The sequence below is a fragment of the Neofelis nebulosa genome, chromosome 8 (genome assembly GCF_028018385.1).
Source record: "Neofelis nebulosa isolate mNeoNeb1 chromosome 8, mNeoNeb1.pri, whole genome shotgun sequence".
In the NCBI taxonomy this organism is placed as follows: domain Eukaryota; kingdom Metazoa; phylum Chordata; class Mammalia; order Carnivora; family Felidae; genus Neofelis; species Neofelis nebulosa.
Window position 1 is genome coordinate 82,716,264 of NC_080789.1, and position 13,602 is coordinate 82,729,865.

Genomic DNA, 13,602 nt, shown 5'->3' on the forward strand with positions numbered 1-13,602 from the left:
GGAAAGTCTTTGTATAGAAATAGATTACTTTTACTAATCCACTGACTAAAGCAAATTTCTGAGAGGCTCTTTAGCAAATGTCTAGTTGCAGGCAATTCAATGTGATACTATAATAGCTCTGGAGAGCCCCACACTATTGTGTGAAATGTCACTGGATTTGGAAGAAGGTTATTTGGGCTGGTAATAATAGAAGTGGTCAGCTACTTCTTCAACTTTAATATATTTTTATCTTACAAATCAGAAAATTTCAGTATAAAAGCCAGTGCTGGGAAGAAACTAAATGAAATAAATCCTACTTCATGTCCATCATGGGAAAACTAATTTTATATTAGTTCTGGGACCACATTTGATTTTAGTCCTGATGTTCCACAAATATAGCCTAGCCCAACGTTAACCTTAAATAGTGTAAGAGTCTTTTTATTCTTTCTTATACTTTCATTTTTAAAATTAATTGATTCATTCATTTCCCAAATATTTACTGACCATGTTGTTTACGTCAGGCATTATGTTATATGCTGGAACACTAACCAGAAGATTACATAATTTGACATAATTTATTTCCTTTAATTGCACTGTTCTCTGCAATAACTGTGAATTAATTCTAATGCAACCCTGTCAGGTAGTTGACACTTAATAGATGAGGGAAAAATGAAGTGCCCTGATGGGAAATGACCTAGAAGGAAAACAATCCTCGTGCTCTTTCTTTTACCTCCACTCAGCAAATACTGTTATTTTTCAAACCAAAACACTGGGACACACGTTTCAGAAAGGAATTTTTCTCTTTCGTGAACTTATTTGTGTGGAAGGTTTTAAAGCAATATCAAATTAAATTATACTTACTTGTTCTTTTGATTAATCACCTTACTGAAAAGAAAAAAATGATGTAGAAATTTGGATTGTGTAAGAACATCTGGAACATCTGGCCACCATATTTCCCCACCATCACTGTGTGAATATTTAAATGCTGTTACTCTGCCTCAGGTTCTCACACCCTATGCTTTCCCCCTCCCACTTTCTTCTTCTTCTTTTTTTAATACGAAATTTATTGTCAAATTGGTTTCCATACAACACCCAGTGCTCATCCCAACAGGTGCCGTCCTCAATACCCATCAGCCACCCTCCCCTACTTCTTGTTTTTATCTTCAAGTTTCTTTTTGTTACCCAGCTTTTTTTCATTTGTTTTTAATCATGTATCTTCACTGTTGCAATTTGTCTCCCCTGACATACTTGGAAATTTGTAGTTTGTGTTACAAAATGACCAATTTCTGCCTCATTTAATCACATAGAGCAGGGCAGGAACCAGGCCTATGTTCTTTTTTGATATATCCTTAGCACGTGTATTATCTCTTCTTGCTTAGCTTACATGAAGAAGGAAGCATACAAAGGCACACTTCCATGCTTCCCAGTTAATCTATGGATGAAAAGGTCAAAAGTGTTGGAAAGAGTTTTATCTTCTTTCAGCTTTCTATTTTCCTTGCCAAATATTTTCTCTTGGCATCTCCAATTTGGGCCAGGTATTATAGGTGAAAATATGTAGAGATATAAACCACCATTAATCACATTCACCCGTTTCTTATAATGACTGTTTCCTCTTTGATTCGCTCACATTGTGTACAAGGGTGTCTTCCAGCAAAGCCAAGCTTGGGGACAGAGGGAGAAGGTTGGTGTGCAAGAGTGTGTAGGAGCAGAGCAGGAGGAAGGGGGTGGGGTCTATGAAAGAACTCTGGTCCAAGGATGAAATGACAACCAAACTTAAAGGAGCAGCTACAGTAGAATGATAAAATTTTAATAGATTTTAGGTAGAAATGTGTCTATTTAAAACAACTTTAAAAAGCACAAGAAATGTTATAAACAACAATTTCAGAGGAATTTCTACAAGGTCTCAGTATTGAGTTAGCATTCAAAGATGTGATAGGACGTATTGAGTTGTTCTATTTTTCTCTCCAGGTTTGCAACACAACCACAGACAGGAAACACGCAGACATCTTCTTGGAGAAGTGTGTTACCGAGTCAATAATGAACATCGTGAGCGGCTTCTTTAATTCCCCATTTTCAGACAACAGTACCAGCCTCCAGGTAACGTAAACAAATACAAAAGCATTCTGATGCATGATTTACTTCCCTCGTTTGAGTAGGAAAAAAGTTTAATCTAACCAGGAAGTCATTTATCACACTTCTGAAGGTTATTTTTCTCTCATATTTTTTATTATTATGCCCCTGAGTTTACCAAACTTTATTTTAAATAAAAAGGCCCCTTGGGGCGCCTGGGTGGCGCAGTCGGTTAAGCGTCCGACTTCAGCCAGGTCACGATCTCGCGGTCCGTGAGTTCGAGCCCCGCGTCAGGCTCTGGGCTGATGGCTCGGAGCCTGGAGCCTGTTTCCGATTCTGTGTCTCCCTCTCTCTGACCCTCCCCCGTTCATGCTCTGTCTCTCTCTGTCCCAAAAAAAAAAAAAAAAAAAAAAAAAAGGCCCCATCTTCTATCTTCAAATTGAATTATTCCTTCTCCCTCTAAGCATAATAGGAATATTCATTTCAGTATATTGGCTGTGTGCCAAATAGTGCAATGAACAGTTCTTTAAATGAATAGGCATTCTGACTCAATAATTCCACTTTAGTAATTTATCCTGAAAGAATTAGCAGGAATTTATACACTAAGATTTTCATTCAAGCATTTATAGTACTTAAAAATTGATATCGACCTTAAATGTCCATGAATAGAGGAATAGCTAAATAAATTATGGTGTGTCTGTAGAGTGGCTTATTACATAGCAATTGGAATTCATGTTTTAAAAGAAATATTTATGACTAAGGAAAATGATTATGAAGTAATATGAAGTGAAACAGGCCCCAGAATTGCAATATAGGATCATCCAAATCTGAGTGTGTTAAGAATATGGGTGCAGGTATACACAGAAAAACTCAGGGAGTAAATATCTTCAAAATCTCGATACTGATTATCTCTACATGGTAGGATTATTGGTGATTTTCATTTCTGTGTTTCCCAAATATGCTACATTGATTGTGTATTACTTTTATAAAAATACCATTTCAGGAGCGGTGGGTTGCTCAGTCGGTTAAGCATCTGACTTCCACTCAGGTCATGATCTCACGGTTTGTGAATTTGAGCCCCATGTCGGGCTCTGTGCTGACAGATCAGAGCCTGGAGCCTGTTTCAGATTCTGTGTCTCCTTCTGTCTCTGCCCCTCCCCCACTCACGCTCTGTCTGTCTTTCAAAAATAAATCAACAGTAAAAAAAATTTTTTTTTAATTCCATTTCAATTATACTTTCTTTAGGGGAAACTTTGAAACTATTAGAACCATATGAAATTGTTTTTGTAGGTCATAATTATTATCTCCTGTACTTTCATGTCATATGAAACCAAAGTATACAATCAGTCAAACAAGCAAACCCAAAACACCTCCTCTATTTATACTGGGAAATAAACCAGAGATTATTAAAGTAAATACTTAAATTCATGTCATTGGCTTCAAAAAAATGCCAATTTCTTTCTGATTAAGAATATAGTTAAAATGCAAATAATTGGTTTTCTATAGAGTCTGGCATGGTGCCTGTCACGAGCTGGGTACATAATAAATATTTGTTGAATGAGATATTCTGTGAATGGCACTGACACTCAAAAAGACCTGATCATAGTTTATTTTGATGAACATTTTTGATAATGCATAAATGCTATGTCAGGAGCATGAATGGTTTAATGGTCTATTTGCATACTTTCTGTTTTCAGACACATCAGCCAGTTTTTATTCAGCTGCTTCAATCTGCCTTCAGGATTTACAATTGCACCTGGCCAAATCCAGCACAGAAATCATCTGTGGAGTCTTGTATCAGAACTTTGGCTGAAGTGGGTAAGTCAGAATGTCAGGTCTTATCTATTTTTACATTTTGTTAAAGAAATTGGGCTTTTGGCTAGTAGGCAATACAAGCGGCTTTCCAGTTTGCAATTTAATAAGAAAGCAGGTATGGGAAAGAGCAATGAGCAGCAAACAGGTCTGAATGTTGCATACTTTTGGGGAGGGGAATATAATTATTCTATTTCTTTTTTTCCAAAATTTAAAATTTATTTATATATTTTTAATTCTTGTATTTCTAAACTTAAATTTAATATTGTATATGACACTAACATAGCTCCAGAAGATTTTACAGAAAGGAGTTTAGTTTGTTACCTCACATTTCATTATAGAATTGTTTCCTCTGTTAAGTAGCCTGGCATCTGAATACCTTCATAGAGCAGTGGGACCTTTTAAGGGTTTTGGTTTTCCAACGTTGTTTGAAATCCATCAGTATTTACTAAGGGTCTGTTGTATATAGAAGCCTTCAGAAATTACAAATGAAATGGAAGGTGAGAGGATTACAGCTAAGGGAAGGTTAATAGATTTTAGAGAGAGTTTCTCATAAATTCCTATTTTCTCTTTCTTTCTTTCTTTCTTTCTTTCTTTCTTTCTTTCTTTCTTTCTTTCTTTCTTTCTTTCTTTCTTTCTCTTCCTCCCTCCCTCCTTCTTCCTTCCTTCCTTCCTTCCTTCCTTCCTTCCTTCCTTCCTTCCTCCCTCCCTCCCTCCCTCCCTCCCTCCCTCCCTTCCTTCCTCTTTCTTTTCTTTTCTTTCTTTCTTTCTTTCTTTCTTTCTTTCTTTCTTTCTTTCTTTCTTTCTTTCTCTTTCTCTTTCTCTTTCTCTTCCTCCCTCCTTCCTTCGTTCCTTCGTTCCTTCGTTCCTTCGTTCGTTCGTTCGTTCCTTCCTTCCTTCCTTCCTTCCTTCCTTTGTCTTTCTTTCTTGCTTTCTTGCTTTCTTTCCTTCTTTCTCTTTCTCTTTCTTCCTCCCTCCCTCCCTCCCTCCCTCCCTCCTTCCTTCCTTCCTTCCTTCCTTCCTTCCTTCCTTCCTTCCTTCCTTCCTTCCTTTTTCTTTCTTTCTTTCTTTCTTTCTTTCTTTCTTTCTTTCTTTCTTTCTTTCTTTCTTTCTTTCTTTCTTTCTTTCTTTCTGTTAAGAGAAATACTGGACTTAAAAAACAGATGAGCTTGAGCACTCTCGCAACTACTGGTGGTTCTGCAGGCATTGGGAAGGGTAACTTGCAGTGTATGTCATCACCGCTGACATTTCTTGAGCAGTCGCCTTGTGCATTGCTAAGCAATTTACTTGCATTGTCTCATTTAATGCCTGGATAGGTTCTTTGTTTATTTATATTTTACACTTGGGAAAAACACAACTATCTAGATTAGGTAACTTGACTAGGGTTAGTTATAGTGTATGCTCAGTAAGTATTTGATAAACGAATAAATGATTTACTAATTAATGACCATCTAAATTTTGTCTTTCCTCCATCCGCAAATTGACCTAAGTGACTGTATATTAACAAGATTTAATGACTGCTCAATTTTAATTTGAATAAATAACCTAAGATAACCTAAGAGGATCAATTTTAAAATTTTAGAACTAAGGAACTAATAGAGTTCATCTCAGTTATTTATTATAAATAAGTAGTAAACTTGATAGATTTTCTATATACCAAAACAAAACAGACTACACTGTGTAAAATGCATTATTCACACTAACGATAAAAATATTAAATACTTAAGAGAAAAGTTATTAACAAGAAACACGAGAGAATAATATACTATATAATACTATATACTATATATAATATATAATGCTATATTGAGGGCTATAAAAATGTATGATAAATAGAGAGCTTTACTATTATTGGATTTAAAACTTCCCTTTCTAGGGATGCTGGCTCTCCTCACATAACTGATAGGCGTAATGCTTCAACAGTCAGGAACCCTCCTCCACACACACAGCCTACTTGTGCTTAGGTAACACATGCGAGGCCAGACCCCACAATGGTGTGTCCCCTGGCAGCCTGGCCTCTGATGCCCTTCTATGAAGGGACCCTCTTTACTTCCTGTGGGTACCCACAGTCTACCTCGAGCTGCCGAGGGACCTTCTTTCCACCAGCGTGGTCCCTGACTCTGCTGGTCACTCCTTCGCATGCATACGCTCATCACGTTTGATACCCTGTGCCAGGCTGTCCCTGAGCATTGACACGCTCCTCACCCCTCCAAGTTCTGATTCGCCACCCCTGGCAGCCTCCCACACAGGCACCTCTGCTTCCTTTTGACTCAGAAGCTCTGGATCACGTCAGGTCTGTGTGCCCTTCTTGCCTAGTGCAGACACTTAACTTTGCTCTGCTCCTCCTACAGATTCTAGGAATGAATGCTTTAAGAACAGAAAGGAAGAAATGAGGGACGAGGCCATAATATAAAGAAGGACACAAAAGAGAACCTAATTCTTACTTTAAAAAGACACACATAACAAAATGTCCAGAAGGATATAAGTAAAATATTAACACTGATGATCTCTGAGTGGTGAAATTATAGGTGTATCTGGTTCTGTTGTTCATGCTTTAGTATAACTTCTTAGTTTTTAATAATATACCTTTAAGCTATAATGAACCATTACCAAAAGCATTTTTATTTGGATGAAATCGTCTGGGAAATATTCTAGTCATTAAAAGATAAAATCCAAAGGAAAAGCAAAGCAATAAGATGATGCTAATTTTTTTTTTTTACATAGGAATACATTGTCTTAGCTGCCAAGTATGTTTCTATATTTTACATTTTAAGGCCGCCTGCCTTCTTCTTCCTTCTTTCTCTCTCTGTCCTCCTCCTCTTCCACCTCCTTTTTCTTCTCATCCATCTTGTCCTCCTCCTCTTCCTCCCTCAGTATTTAGCAAATGCAATGGAGGAAAAATACCAGTTGGCCCTACACAGAATGTGGAAAGTGTGCTCTTCATACAGTTAAAAATTGAGATGAAGAGGGACGCCTGGGTGGCTCAGTAGGTTGAGCATCCAACTCTTGGCTTTGGCTCAGGTCATGATCTCCCGGTTCCTCAGACTGAGCCCCAAGTTGGGCTCTGTGCAGACAGCATGGAGCCTGCTTGGGATTCTCTGTCCCTCCCTTTGTCTCTGCCCCTCTCCTGCTCACTCTCTCTCTCTCTCTCTCTCAAAATAAATAAATAAATTTAAAGAAAATTGAGATGAAGAACTTTGAACCATAAGTGAGACCCCACGCCATGCTTTCTGAGTTCTGACATCAGTGGTACTTCTTGTGCAGTCAAACCAGTTCTTGCATAACAGGATGGCCCAGTGTTGGAGATTTAAAATAGTCACCAGCACCATATTAGTCTAAAGATCTCTTTTTTTTTCTAAGTTATAAGATTTCATTTTCTATAATCCTCTACTGGCTTGAACCTTATGATTTAGCAGAATATTTTAGTGACTTTTTGTATGCTATAAAGACATGGGTGATAAAGAGTCTAAAAATTAATTATACCTAAGTCTGTAATCAAGGTAGGTTTGGAAGGGTGATGCTTTGGTGTAAAATCTCAGTTTTATCTTTGTGAGAAGGCATGTTTTCTTTCTCTTCCTCATTTGTCCTTTCCACTCGAGCAGTTATGAAGCTCTGGAAACTTTATCTCTATTGTCCTTCTGCATCTGTAGCTCTCCTTCATTCCCTTCCATTAAAGCCTTGACTTCCTTTCTGGACCACTGTAGCAATGCAATGTTCTCGCTTGCCTTTCTTTACTTAAATAAATCTGCTACCAGAGTAATCTTCTTGAAGTGAAATTCTCTCTGTTGGTTTATAAACAGTAACAACAAAGTCCCCAGCCTTCAGCACCATCCCTTTGTCTAACAAACTGAGAACAGATTTCTTTCCTTTTTTAAAAAAGTTTATTTTGAGGGAGGAGGGGCAGAGTGAGAGGGAGAAAGAGAATCTCAAGCAGGTTCCATGCAGTCAGCACTGAACCCAACTCGGGCTGTGAGATCATGACCTGAGCTGTGAGATCATGACCTGAGCTGAAACTAAGAGTCGGACACTTCCCACGCAGGCACCTGTGAGCACAGATTTCTTACTGTAACATTCATGGTCTTTAGAGCACAGCCCTACCTTACCTTTCTGACTGCCTTGCCCGCTGTTTCCCACACAACTCATGTGACAGAAGACTCAACTATTAGACCCTAGCCTTGCTCACGCTGTAACTTACTTTCTGTATTTCTGTCTGGTTCTTTTTCTTTTTCTCTCCAGTTTCCACCATTGCCGCTTGTCAGCATCTTTCCCATTATTCAAAATGTTTTGTTCTAATTTCTCCATAAAAGCCATTCTTAACTCCCATATCTAGAGCTGAGCTTATCCCCCTTTGACCACTCACACTTTTCTTATGGTCTTTATTTGATCATAGTTTAGCTCATCCTAAGTCATAACCTTATTTCCCCTCTTAGACTTTGAGGGACAATTATTATGAAGTGCCGATCACAAAGACATTGATAAAAAACTATTGTCTGGGATTAAGAAGGTAGAAAGCAAAGTCTGCTTTGTGATAGTGAGACCACATCTCTTTTTGCTTGGGCATGGATGCTGTTCATAGAAAAACATACTCAAAATGAAAGGTGCTCAGAAGTGAGCCTCCACAGTAGTAAAGTGATCTAAACCCAACTTACTTGAATGGTGATTGCAAACATTTGAACTATTTAGACAAAGAAGAGAAAGCTGAGGGTGAACATAAGAATCTTTTGACATTTGAAGGTGATAAGGAACTTCTTTTACAGGGAAAGGGTTATAACTAACATGTGTCAGCTGCAAGAGGCAGATTTTTGTCCTAATATAAAGGATAACTATTTTACAGTTGGTACTCTTTTAAAACCTTAGGGGTCACATTTGATTTTTCTATGTTGTTCAGGCTCTATTGGCTCCATTTCCAAAATATATCTTTTTTCTTTTCCTTGTGTGACACTCTTCTCCAAATTCACCTTCATGTGACGTGGACTACAGAAGCATCTTCTTACTGAATCCCTCACCCCCCGTCTCACTACCATCCATTCCCTACACAGCGGTTAGAACAATCTTACAATGTACATTAAGTCGTTATCACTCACCTACTCTCCACTGCACTTGAAACTTGTATTCCCTACCGTGGCTTAGAAAGCCCTTTATCGTCTGAGCCTCGTCTTCTTTTTCTACCTTTCCTTCACTCCTCGCCCAATTCTGCTGGTCCACCCACACTGGCTTTCCTTCTGTTTCTAATCTACACCAGGTTTGTTCTCATCTCAGGGCATTTTCACACGCCATTTCTTCCGTCTGGATCCTCTCCCTCGGCATCCCCCCACCTCGGCCCGATTGTCATATGCTCAGAATGTAAGTTCTCGGTGAAATGTTCCAGAACATTCCATAGACAGTGTCCCACCTTCTTCCTGCTCCTTATCCTATTCTATTATTTTATTTTCCTCTTAGAACTTAACACTGGTTGAAAGCATCTTGTTTGTTTATTTATTTTTCCTTCTTGTTGTCTGCTTCTCTCATTAGAATGTAAACTATGAAAGCAGGGACTTTGCCTTATTCACTGACTGGTAGGTCCTGAAAGCGTCTGGATGATCAGGTTAATGAGTGTTTGTTGACTGACAGTAATTCACGGGCTAGGAATTTTGCAGATAGTGAAATTTAGGCTTAGAAAGGTTAAATAACTTGTCCAATTAATAAGTAGTTGAGTTGGGTTTAAAATCCAGGTTTCTCTGAGTATGCCACAGTATGCCATACTGTGTTCCCCCAGAAGTCCTATCTTAGGAAGCCCTAAAAAATAAACTAGAACTTGGCAGTTTGGCTTGCTGAGTAGGGATTTACCTGAAATTTTACAACTCAGGTGCAAAATCATTTTTGTGCTTCACCAACCCTTTAAGAATGCAAAGAGGTGCTACAATTTAACACAATTCATATATGTAAGAATTTGTAATATTGGAGAGAACAAAGAGGATACATATTTAAGAAAAAGTCAAGAGAACACTGTTTTCATAAAGCAAATGTCCAGTGCATTTATAAGTTGGTAAACACACTCCTGTAATGCAAATATTTATTACAGATCTTCCTTGACTTATGATGGGGTTACATCCTATAAACACCTCCTGACTTGAAAATATCATAAATCAAAAATACACTTAATACAACCTAACCTACCAAACATCTTAACTTAGCCTAGGCTGCCTTAAATGTGTGCAGAACACTTACATTAGCCTACAGTTGGGAAAATCATCCAACACAAAGCTCTTGTTCTTTAATAAAGTGCCGAATATCTCATGTATTTATTTATTTTTTTAATTTTTTTTAACGTTTATTTATTTTTGAGCCAGAGAGAGACACAGCATGAACGGGGGAGGGGCAGAGAGAGAGGGAGACACAGAATCGGAAGCAGGCTCCAGGCTCTGAGCCATCAGCCCAGAGCCCGACGCGGGGCTCAAACTCGCGGACCGCGAGATCATGACCTGAGCTGAAGTCGAATGCTTAACCGACTGAGCCACCCAGGCGCCCCTCATGTATTTATTGAATATTATCCTGAAATTGAAAAACAGAATGGTTGCACGGGTGCAGGACCCTCATGATCACGTGGCTGGCTGGGAGCTGTGGCTCGCTGCCACCTGCCTAGCATTGTGAGAGAGGATTTTACTGCATATCACTAGCCTGGGAAAAGGGAAAAGATCCAAATTCAAAATTCAAAGTACGATTTTTCTACTGAATGTGTACCACTTTTGCACTATCGTACAGTTGAAAAATTGGTAAGTCAGACCACCATAACTCAAGAACTTTCTGTGTAGTTACATTTACATAACACTTTGCAATTTGTAATGTGCTCTCAAGTACATAAACTCAACTCATTTATTACCAAAAATTCTTAGTTCTCTTCATTATTTGTACATTAGATACAAAAAGTAGTAAAAGACAAGAGCACTTCCTTCATTAGTGCTTACGCTGCTGAGAGCAGTAAGTATTTATTGAGTGTTGGACGGTGTGGTAAACCTTACAATGTGGACATAATTCTTACCCCATCTCATGATGGGGATGTGAGTTCAGCAAGGTGAGGCAGCTTGCCCAAGGTCACACAGGTACATGAGGACAGAGCCAGGATCTTCAATGCTGACACATGCTACCAGGCATTTGTGATGCCCCACTGTCAAATTGGTTTCAACAAGCATTATTTGTTTTATGCCTTTAAGACACAAAATGTAGATCAAAATGGTAATTTAAGCTGTACGTGAAACGAATGCATACAGCTTTCAAATAACTTAAAAAGAATATAAGGAGATTGTGAGTTAAGTTAGCAAGGGTTTGGAGGAAGTCCTTATAGAAAAAAGAGTGCTTCCTATCATTTGTTTGTCTCTTTTTCCTTCATGAATACTCCAGAAATATGCTACAGTTTTATCAGTTACTATCAAATGTGTTGAGGCCTTGATCAGTTGTGCATTCCTTATGTCATGTTCAGTTTGTCTGATAGAACTTCATAAGCATTTAAAGTTGAAGCTGTGATCAGTTGTGAATGTACCATGTATATCATATTAGGTTTATCTGAATAAACTTCCTAATCTTTTAAAAGCTGAGGTGCTTTTGAATGATTTGTATCTGCAGAAATTACTGGTAGTTACCTCCATTGCTACACTTTTTCCCAAGTTATGTGGAATTTGAAATTGATAGGAAGATACAGGGTCTTAAATGGTAATAAATGCAAATTCCCAGGTAATGTCATAGGCAGGGGGCAGAGGGGGCTACCTGGAATAAGATATAAATATCTCTATTATTCTCTCCTCAGTGAGGTAAGTTAAGGCTGGTTTAGGAGCAAGTATGGATGGGGATCTCTGGAATAAATGCACACCATAAATGCACTGAGATTTGAGAAATGATAGGGCCATTAAGGCCAGGGAAAGTTTTTTTTTGTTTTTGTTTTTTATGTTTTTAAATGTTTATTTTAGTCTTGAGAGAGACAGAGCTTGACCGGGGGAGAAGCAGAGAGAGAGAGGGGTATATGGAATCCAAACAGGCTCCAGGCTCTGAGCTGTCAGCACAGAGCTTGACACGGGACTCAGACCCACAAACCATGAGATCACGACCTGAGCTGAAGTTGGACACTCAGCCGACTGAGCCACCCAGGCGCCCTAAGGCCATGTACAGTTTTAAATGCGCTTGGTCAGTGCCTGTTCCTCAGTTTACTCTTTTACATAAGACACAATAGCACATGTTAGAAGTACTTTGAGAAAAAGCATCCAAAAATTACTTCCATATTATTTCACTTAAAAAAGAATTTTGTTCCATGTGTTTCATAATCTTCAAATGATTTGGGGGGGATTAATGTTGGGTACTTTGTTGGCAACAGAATCTTTTTTCCAAATGGAAATTCTGTAAAATATCTTCTACAAATGGTTTGAATAATGAACATCAATCTTCAAGCCAATTTTGCCCCAAAAACTTGAACATGTAGAAAATAGTAACTCTTTGAGAAGAGAAATTCAGTCTCTATTAAACAAACAAATCCATTTTAATCTACCTATGGTATTGTAGTTGACTGTGTGATGAGTTTGACATAATGCACTCCTGTAATTCTGATTTTTCAAACTGTCATTATTACTTTTGAAAAATTAAATCTGAATAAGTTACAAGATGGGACAAAATCTTATAAATTTTTCACATATTCATTGATTCATTGGATTTATAATGACTGTTCATTATCTGCAATGTTATTATTTTAGTTGTTTGGAAAAACAATCTGTCAAACTGTATTTCCTGTCTTCAATGAATTTCTAGTACATTGGGAGTAAACAACATGTACAGAGATCACAAAGCAGAATAAGTATCTTAACTAGCAGTGCTAAGTATCCTATCTGTTACAAAATTTTAGAGCCTGAGATAGATAGTGCCTGGAGCCTCTGTAGGTACTCAGTGAATATTTATTACATGAATAAAATAAATGGATGAATATACGTAAATGAATGAATATCCTACTCTTGTCATTGGCTGCATAAGATCTTATTATGGACCTATATTCTAATTTATTTAACCCCATTGCTGGATATTTATTTTGTTTCAAATTATTTTGCATATGAGGAAGAATAAGGTAAATACCTAGGAGTAGGATTTCTGGGTTATTTATTTTTTATTCATTTATTTAGTTAGTTTCATGTTTTTATTTAAATCCAGTTAGATAACATACAGTGTAATATTAGTTTCAGGTGTAGAATTTACTGACTCATCACTTCCATACAACACCTGTGCTCATCACATGTGCCCTCCTAGCCCATCACCTATTTAGCCCATCCCCCTACCCACCTCCCCTTCGGGGAATCTTCAGTTTTTTCTGGGTATTTTAATTTTGACAGACACTGTCCTCTGAAGAGATTGTTTAATTTACATATCACCAGTGATGTAGGAGAGCATCTTCCTCCTCGATAGCATGTTGTTGCCAAATTCTTAGATCTTTGCCAATCTTAACATGTCATTATAGATAATTACAAATATTGTTATAGAAGATATCATTCTAAATAACAGTATTGTTATATATGTGTTTCTCTTTTTATGAATGAAGAAAAAAATCTGTCCGCATGACGGAGTCCTTGATATTTCCTTTTCTGTGGATTTACTTGTGTTTTGCCCACTTTCCCTAAAGGTTTTTTTTTTTTTTAACCTTAATACTTTCTCAATCATTAATTTATTAAGAAAATATGTTCTTTGCCTATAAGTAACATTTTTAAAAAGTTTTTCATTTGTCATTTGAATTTT

General features: G+C 37.6%; 1 protein-coding gene across 5 annotated transcripts in view; it reads left to right on the forward strand.

Moving 5' to 3' along the window:
• Window positions 1-13,602, forward strand: part of ITPR2 (inositol 1,4,5-trisphosphate receptor type 2) — a 493,421-nt gene that overhangs the window by 235,439 nt on the left and 244,380 nt on the right. For all 5 annotated transcript variants that reach the window (XR_009265827.1, XM_058743294.1, XM_058743295.1 and 2 more), the window contains 2 exons: window positions 1,948-2,076; window positions 3,747-3,867. Coding sequence is in view for 4 of the 5 variants with exons in the window: in XM_058743294.1 (XP_058599277.1) it covers window positions 1,948-2,076; window positions 3,747-3,867 (250 nt within the window). In the remaining variant the exon portion in view is untranslated. The remainder of the gene's footprint in view (window positions 1-1,947; window positions 2,077-3,746; window positions 3,868-13,602) is intronic.